Source organism: Antennarius striatus, chromosome 18 (genome assembly GCF_040054535.1).
Source record: "Antennarius striatus isolate MH-2024 chromosome 18, ASM4005453v1, whole genome shotgun sequence".
Taxonomy (NCBI): Eukaryota; Metazoa; Chordata; class Actinopteri; order Lophiiformes; family Antennariidae; genus Antennarius; species Antennarius striatus.
This window is the reverse complement of record NC_090793.1, coordinates 9,848,072-9,857,268: the sequence shown is the minus strand read 5'-3', so window position 1 is coordinate 9,857,268 and position 9,197 is coordinate 9,848,072. Positions and strand designations below refer to the sequence as shown.

Genomic DNA, 9,197 nt, shown 5'->3' with positions numbered 1-9,197 from the left:
AGTGAATATATTGGTAGAAGGATGCTGAGTTTTGAACTGCCAGGCAGGAAGCCTAGAGGAAGACCAAAGAGGAGGTTTATGGATGTAGTGAAAGAGGACATGAAGGTAGTTGCTGTGAGAGAAGAGGATGCAGAGGACAGAGTCAGATGGAGGCAACAAAAATTGCTCAAAAGGTAAAAGGCAAACTGCGGTTTTAGCAGAGTGTGTTCACAAAATCCACAAAAACAATTCGTTAGTGAAAACTAGCTTTATTGTGCCTAAGGAAATCGCCCACACTTCCAAGTCTTTTTTAGCGAGAGCGTTTTTGAAGAAGTGCATACTGAAGTTCTGTTAGCAGATACAGAACTTCAGAAATGTCCGTTCATCAAGAAACTCCATCGCGGACCGAGTTAAGGAACTGGCAGAAAACCTGGCAACACAGTTCGCTGAGGAGGCACGAAGCTACATAGCTTTGACATTAGCTGTTGATGAAAGAACAGACAACACAGATACAGCGCAGCTATCAGTTTTTATTAGAGGCGTGAAGTCAGACCTTTCTGTCACTGAGGAGCTGTGGCCCTTTAAGGACAGCCATTATGCTGATGTGGCCCTCGGTGAAAACGAGTTTGACACTCCTGCTCTACATTGGCCTACAATTGACAATGGCTTGTGGCCCCATAGGGCTGCAGGTGTGGGGACTAAACCTGGGGCAGCATATATTCAAAGCATGAGGTCTACAACTCAGCTACATCCCTGGCAAAGATACTCCACTATTCTCTACTAAAACCATTCTCAAGTGGTTTCTGGGGACTTCTTGAAAGAAAATTTAATGAAGCAATAAAAAAAAAGAAAAAGGACCTTCCTATTGTCTTGTGATTTAACCCCCACAGCAATTTCACTGGAAAAACATGTGCATGTATATTCAGTATTTATCCATCCATCCGTCTGTCTGTCTGTCTGTCCGTCCATCCATCCATCCATCCATGGAAATAAAAATAGTAAATAAAGTATGTGCCTTAAATACTTGGATTACAAAAAGTTTGAAAAACATTTCAGAAACAGTTAAGATAGTGTCACAGGTCCACACTGATTAGGTGCATTATTGTTGCAGGTCAGACAGTCTCACTGCTGGCACAGGGAGGGGAGTGGTTTTCTGTATCATGAAGTAGCTCTGTGGATTTGATGACATCATGGTCTCTTGGACTTGCAATCATCTCATCACTGTTGCAGTTAACAGGAGAGCCACTGTCTGGTGAGCGGTCCCCGGGTTTGTCTGGTGTGGTCTGTAGAGTCGAGGAGGAGAGTGGCAGGTTCATCATGTACAATATGTTGCCCAGGCGCCTGGAGACCTGTAGAGGGATAAATACATTTGATTAATTTTAAAACCCAGGATTTTAAAGGGGAATGTTGATATTTTTAACCCCAGGTCTGTTAGTTAAATTTTGTCCTGTGAAAATAAGTCATACCAAAATTTTACAACCGGCCCATAAAATGGATTTTTCCAGCGCATTATTCACGCATAATATTTTCAGTTACTTATTCCAAAACAGTGGAATTTTTCCTTATTTTTTCATTTCCCCAGAAACACAAGTATCAAATCTAATGAGTGGGGAATGCTGCATGATGACAATAGTCTAAATATGAGTCAGAGCTATAGAAGGGAACTTGGGGTTTTACAGTGTAGAATTGCCAACCAGAAAAATCAAAATCAAATGAATATTGAACAGATTTAAGCGTTGTGAATGAGAATATGACCCCCTCATGACATAAGATTTTAGAATACAACATTTCAAATGAGACTTGTGCTTTTGGCTGTCCAACACAGATTTTAATTCTACCAAATAGGTTTTGATTTGAGCGTTGTGAGATTAAGCCACAGCCATATCTGTCATTTAATTGATTTTCAAATCAAAAGATGTTTAAATATAGGTCCAGGTGAGACTTGTGAATTTTACACTTAGTCAAACTCTACATTAACTACCTGTGAGCGGATCTTGAGAGCTGGTCCCAGTTTGAGCCCCAATGTGTCAAGAAGATGCTCCTCTGACAGGAGGGGCAATGTTTCCCCGTCAATCATGTGGTCCTTGAATGTCTGCAGAATGAGTACAAAAAGGCCTGACATTAGCATAACAAAGAAACAAAGAGAAAAGAAGAAAAAAAATCAAAACTGGAACTAACCTGAGCGTATTCTGAACATATGGGTATATTATTAATAAAGTTGTACACATCATTTACTGTCCACTTCCTTATGTCTTCAGACACCTCATTGCCATTGAGAAAGAGATTTGGTGGACCTGGACAAAATAATGATGTACATTTATAAAAATAATGATACAGTTCATAAGTTTGACACAGTTTACGGTGAATGTAAAACTGTGTCCAAACATTTTACTGGTATGGCTTAATATTATCTTTTACATTTTGTTCACCAAACCCACCAGGTGGAAGGAAACCATTTCCAGTGACTGGGAACATGTAAGGGACGCTTGTAAGGACTCCATCAGTAGAGGGATACATGAATTTTTCCTGGAAAGCTGAGCATTGGCTTGGCATATCTTTATCGTTTGTGCCACTGTTGACCACATCTGAGCACCTGTCTTGGCTGTTCACACAACCTTTAAGCAGTCCTGACTCCCCCTCTTTGCAATTCTTCCTGCTTCCTCTGGGAACCTCAGAGTCTATCTTTGCTTGATGAAGTGTCTTGCTGTTGGCACATTCCTCCCCCATGTCCTCCTTTACCTCCACCTCTTTCTCCTCCCCAGATGTGGCTCCTGGGCTCTCTTCAACACTTTTGTCCTCAGTCTGGCCCTTCAGGATGGCAACATGGGGCTCTGCACTCTTGTGAGCAGTTGGTCTCCTTCCGGCCCTGCGTCCTCTCTCCCTGTGGAGTGTGCTGATTGATGGGTAGGGGCTTGCTGACATGAGTATACTGTTGGAGTGCAGTTCATCCAGGGTAGGACGGTGGACAAAGACTTCATGGCCATCTGGCATCCGCTGACGACCTCTGAATGCCATTGAGTTTGAAGGGTATGACATGGGATTGTCAATTCCCATGAGTCCCTTCTGGTGTGCATTCTCCAGCTCCTTCTGATGCAGGATGGCATTCATTTCCATTCTGAATAGAAATTCAGACAAATATTAGCAACAAATATTTTGTAATGATGTGCAGTGTAATGATATTTCACTTTTTTAATCTCAATTCAAGTGACTGAATACAGCAAGATAAGACATGAGATACCATTTGGGTGTGTGTGTGTGTGTGTGTGTGTGTGTGTGTGTGTGTGTGTGTGTGTGTGTGTGTGTGTGTGTGTGTGTGTGTGTGTGTGTGTGTGTGTGTGTGTGTGTGTGTGTGTGTGAGTGTGTGGGTGAATTCTCTGCATATAACACCTGGCTATGTTTTGCTTATGAATAAGCTCCTGTCGCTTTGCAACTGTTTCCATTGGCTCTGAGGGCAAGAAGCCATAACCAGCTGAAATAGAGAGAGAAAAAGAAAGACGAGTTGCTAATGCACATTGAAAGCCATAGTTATAGTATGGCTCGTTCATTGGGGGTTCTGTGAATGCTGTAAGACATGAAGAGAGCATTGGTTTACCTCCTCCAGGGAAAACTCTCCCAGGCATGAGATTAGCATGTGGAGGCAAAGGTGGACCCAGGTGAGGTCCCAAATGCATCTGTCTGGCATCAGATGGTACCATCTCAGTGGGAGTAACCAGCTCCCTAATGACAGAAACCCGTGGAAAACCTTATCATCATATAGAAATGATATCAAGTGTGTTATATGCTCTTGAACGCAATAAAAAGACTATTCAAATAAACAGGACGTTACGTCAGATTTTTTTCTGCAGTAGCCATGTTGCATTCATTTGTGCACCTACAGACTTCCGTTACTTTAATGTCTTTTTCTATATAGCGACTGCTTTGGGTTTTTCAGATACAAACCTGTCCATGAAGCGAGGTTCAAACTGTCCTGTGACCCCTTGCAACCTCTGCTGACCCTGTGTGAGGATTTGTGGAGTCATGGCCATCTGGTTTCTCATGATCAGCTCTTGTCTCTGCCTTATCTCTACAAAGGAACACAAAGTGCCACGGATAAAGCCATAGCTTCAACTTAGTTAACAATACGTAAGAAAAAGAATGACTAAAAGCTGAGGTTGCAGCAGGTTACAAATCCACAATGTTTAATACATGTTAGGTCAAACCTTTTCTGAGCTCAAGGTTGAGGCCAAATGCAGATAATTTACAGAATGTTAAAAAATATCTTTCTACACCAGTGCTTAAGTTTTTATCTGACTCTTGTTATATTTATGTTATGCTGTTTAATCTAACATTTGTGTTTTCATTTCTCACCTCCAGCTGACATGCCATTGACGAGACGGTACCAGTGCTTCTCATCCAAAGCCCCCTGCTCTCCCAGCGCTGTCATCTTCCTCAGCTGCTCCCGTGGTGTCATGACACACGCGGTCTTGAACTCCGATGGAACACTGCAGAAATTCACGTTTAAAAGAGGGACTTGTAAACCTTGTTGTTAAACTGGGTACAGAAATTTTGCATACTGTATAGTTGTGTAGCTTGGAGGAGTACTGTAGTGAATCATGCATAAATGTGTGCATATTGTAATTTCTTCCTAAGACCTCTGGAGGGCAGTAAATCAATACACACTGAAGAGGCATCTCTATTTGTTACACTTAATAATATTTTGACTTTTTTCCAAAATTGAACTTATTATCAAACATCTATCTACACAAACTCATTACATACGCCAGAAAACACTGCTAAGAACAATGCTTCTACAAATCAGACATAATTTAACATAATTTAACACCACAAACTTGTTGGTTGTCATGTTAACAGCAGGAATCCCTGTATATAGGGCCAAATTCTTTTCCTAACCATTTGATGCTCATACCAATCTTAACCTTAACTATCTCTGTCACAAAACTTCTAATGCTAAAATTAAGTTTAACACTAAGAACTAAACGCTAACCTTATTACTAACCCCTTAAATAATGTAACCAAATTTAAAATCTCCACTTATTAAGAAAATTGTTATCCTCCTGTGGTGGTGAATAAATATCCATATATGTATAAAATAAAATGTATGTAAAATACTACACAAATAGCCACATTGCTCTTGACTGGGCCTACAGCTTGTGAATTTAATTAATTTGGACACATCTACGCCACAAAAATCCAATAACAAACTATCATACTGTAGTGCAAATTGTCGTGCAATAATCCAGTTCTGATAATCCAAGACTAGTGCAATATGCTCCTAATAAGACAAATCTGAATCTACATCCCAACAGTAACCTTTCAGATTTCTATTTCTTATATTCCTCCTAATTGTATTTTATTGACATATCTGTCATCGTGTAGGGCAAATATTACATTTGTACTAGATTGCATTTCCACTGCTGTCTGTTCCTCAGACAAATACTGCCACAAGATTTGCCAGGGTCCTTGTGCATTATCCCCAGTTACTGAAGTTCCCTCTGAAGCCATCTAATCTGAGAACTGTAATCCTCCTATTAGTCCTGCAACATTCTGCTAGCTACATCTGCTGACCTGCCCACTTTGCCACGTTGGCTCCTCCACCCCCCAGTGACTCCCACACTCCCAGGCACTTGCTACCCCCAGGATCCTATTAGCTAAGTCCTGGCTATACAGCACTTTAAAGGGATGTGTTGGAGGTAATCCGCACGTTTAGAGTTTTACCCCCAGCAAACCTTGCCTGTAAGCATCCTGGACAATACACCCTAAGTGCTAAGCCTATTAGCTACCATTAGCTCCAAGATGTCCTAAAAACACCTTGGGGATAAATCTGGGATTGCAATCGGTTTATGTGCAACTATGTGGTGTGAAGACATGCACCTTGCCTCCATTTTTTCTTTGCCAATGTTATAATAGCTTGCATCAGTACTTAAAAAGGCATGTATTTGATGTGTGTGCTTTTGTCTTTGTAATTCCCAAGTGGATATTGAAATATCAGACCCAGAGCCTAAGATACATGTGTAACATAGTATTGCCTAAAGCGTTAAAAACACTTGAAAGAGCAACATAAAAATTTACTTAGGAAAAATGTGACTGTTTATGATAATTTCATTGTATAGATATGTGCTTGAGGCTGAACGTAAGAGGTTGTGACATTGTCACTTGAATGTGCTCTTTCTAAATAAAATAAACAAACCAAAACAAACAAAAAAACACTGTACTAACTTTACACTCTCTTCACGTTGTATTAATCATGTGCACTTTCTTGTCTGGTACTGTAATCTTTCTTGTCTGGTACTGTGATGTTTCAAGATCATTTGACTTTGTTGGGGTTAGAATGGATGAAGAGGATCAATATTTAGTGAATAAATGTACAATAAATACAGCAATATAATCTTGGTCCCAGAGCCTCTGACTGGTTGTTACATCAGGGAGAGAGGAGCCAGTGTTAGCAACAGACCGTGCCTCACATGCAATGACTCACGCATGTATTCTACCCACAGAAATTCATTTTCCGCTATGTTTTACATTTATCCCTTTTATAGGTATTCCTGGAATCCTCCTTCATCTGAATTAATAAATATTCAGCACATGAATCATATCTTTGTTTCAAGATTTGACGGTATTTTCTTAGAATTATGTCTTCTTGTCCATATTTAAAAAACAAAACAAAAACAAGGACATATTTATATGCCATTAAATCCTGAAGAGAAAACTCCAATCAACTGAGTTGGCTTGGGTACATTTATTGACAGTAGAACATTCTAAGGAGACTGCAGTACAACAGGAGAGACAGGCCAAACTTCAATGGTAAAACAAACATATGAATATTCATTCATTCATTTTCCAACCCGCTTAATCCGCTAACGCAGGTCGCGGGGTAGCCAGTGCCTATCCTGGTAGTCTCAGGGCGTGAGGCGGGGGACACTCCGGGCACGACGCCAGTGTACCGCGGACATATGAATATACTAATAAAAACTTGCATCGCTACAAAAGATAATATAAACACAATATACCTTAATGTTTCGGTTAAGTGATAATGCTGCTGATAAAAATTTTAAAAAGTTTGCAAGTTGAGCAATAAAATATATAATGTCCAGCTACTGTTTTGCTTTGCAAACTTTAAAAATAGAATGATTCATCACCTTCTGAAATAATTACAGATGGTTCCATGAGCAGAACACATTAGGGCTTGTGGGAGCCTGAGCTACTTGAAGGAATCCCTTGTAAGGCCTGCTTGGTCACAGATAACTTTGATTATAAGTCTCTTAAGTTAAGTTTTAAGCTGTGTCAACTTCTGCACTACAAGTTCAAGCCTAATATTTTACAAATTTACAGAATCTGAAACTTCAAGTGATTTTGGTATTTTTCAGTGAAACTGTTGTTACAGACGAACCAAAATGTTGTATTTCCTTGGAAAGCAGGGGCAACACTGTAGCTGCCAAATCCGAGGATTGTACTCCCTGGATTTGCAGTTGCCTAGTTAATCTTATTACAAGAATGAATTAAAGAGAAAAATTGCTGACAACTTAGATCGAGCTCTGAGGAGGTCATATCAGACAAGATAGAATTATTGTCTAGTCTGTCCTAATCCTCTTCCACACAACAAACACATGCTAAGGCATGAAGTTCTGTAAGTTACGTGAAGCAGATCAGTCATACATGACACATGAGCTGCAGCATTGATTTAAGAATTAAATTTTGTATGTTAAAAATTAACAAAAATAAAGAAATCTAAGGATCATTTTGAATTCCAAAAAATAAACATGACTTTATACATAGAAATTACAGATACACCTATGTAATCATAGCAGCTGATAAGCAAGAAAACCACATTCATGCATTCCTGCTTTATTTTCATGTCCTTACAGATTCTCTACCAATCAATAGGTTAATTATGTATCTTTCAAGGTTGCTCCTCTAATCACATTTCCCTTTGGATTAATCACTTATTTAGAGATCAGCAGCCTTTTCTATAGCTTGCAGCCTGCAAGACTTACAATTTGAATATTTTGGGTTTTCACCCAAATGTTATGCAAAATTCAGCTGCATGCGATAATTTTAAAGTTCTTTTTTCACAATATAATCCCATAGTGAGGCACCACATAGATCATATGAAAGAATCTATCACAAATTCCTCATGTTTTCCAGTTTTAAAAGAAAAAATGAATTATAAATATGACTTACAATGATTCAAATAAAATTTAAAGAAGAGAAAAGACAAGCAAGGGACATATCTGTATGAGGTGAGAGTGCAGGCTTTAAGAAAGGGAAGTTTGATGGGTCTTACCTTCAATGTCTGTGCAATGAGCAGAGCTCGAAACTGATTTAGTTCCAATTCAGGTGGAAAAAGAAGCCAAAAATGGAAAAAAAATTTTTTATTTTGATCAGCTCACAGAACGTCTCTAACTACCGTTTGTCTCACTCCTAACTAAATGACCTCCCACTAACCAACAAACTGGCTGGTTGCCAGCTAACTGCCTAAACCTAAAAAAGACCTTTTAAATACTGATTCTTTTCATCTCCATTAGATGGCCTTATCTTTTGCGTTAAGCCCTCCCTGTCCTGACAGCCCTGTGATCTCCCATCTAACAGGTTGCTGTACCTTGCAACTGATGTGTAATTACTGAAGCAATGCTGGTCCTAAGCTTGGAGTGCTAAACCTCTTTCAGCGTTTACCTCACTAATCCCTTGTTAGCACTTTAGACCATGGTTAAGACACCTAAATACTTAGCTTCCTTTTAGGCCACCCCACCTAAATTGTCCCCGCCATGTGGCCACATGCAGAGGCGTTACATGATGCCAATTGTAGACTGTAATAATCCAAAAGATCAGTATTGTTGTTTTTCTTCACATGGCAAGTTTGGGTGTCAGGAGTATTGCTCTCTTTTGAGTGCTAACGGTTTGACTCAAACGTACTTTGTAGTAATTTGGCAGAGAATCTGCCTAAATGTTAGTTGGATAATCCTCTCAGACATCTTAATCTGACAGTTTGTATGCACTATCTGCAATCTGCATGGGCCTTAACTTTTTTGATGATATGTTTTAATGCCTCTTGGCTCAACTGCAGGCTAAGTGGCAATGGAGGTAAACAGCAGGCATACAGTAGGTGGGGTGGGGAGAGGGGACAGGATAGCAAAGATCTGGACAGTTGAGTGAACCTGCAAGTCAGTCGAATTAAAGTATGTGCTATTTTGATTAAACTTTTTGATTAGTTTTGATTTGCT

At 39.7% G+C, this 9,197-nt stretch overlaps 1 protein-coding gene across 1 annotated transcript; it reads right to left on the bottom strand.

The window, feature by feature from the left end:
* Nucleotides 1–257: 257 nt before the first annotated feature.
* Nucleotides 258–8,554, bottom strand: samd7 (sterile alpha motif domain containing 7). The gene is made up of 9 exons (XM_068341263.1): nt 8,261–8,554; nt 4,327–4,460; nt 3,919–4,042; nt 3,572–3,696; nt 3,367–3,448; nt 2,418–3,094; nt 2,158–2,273; nt 1,961–2,071; nt 258–1,328 (listed from the first exon to the last, which is right to left on the bottom strand). The coding sequence occupies exons 2-9, from the start codon at nt 4,427–4,429 to the stop codon at nt 1,092–1,094; spliced, it is 1,575 nt and encodes a 524-aa protein (XP_068197364.1). The 5' UTR covers nt 4,430–4,460; nt 8,261–8,554; the 3' UTR covers nt 258–1,091.
* Nucleotides 8,555–9,197: the final 643 nt, after the last annotated feature.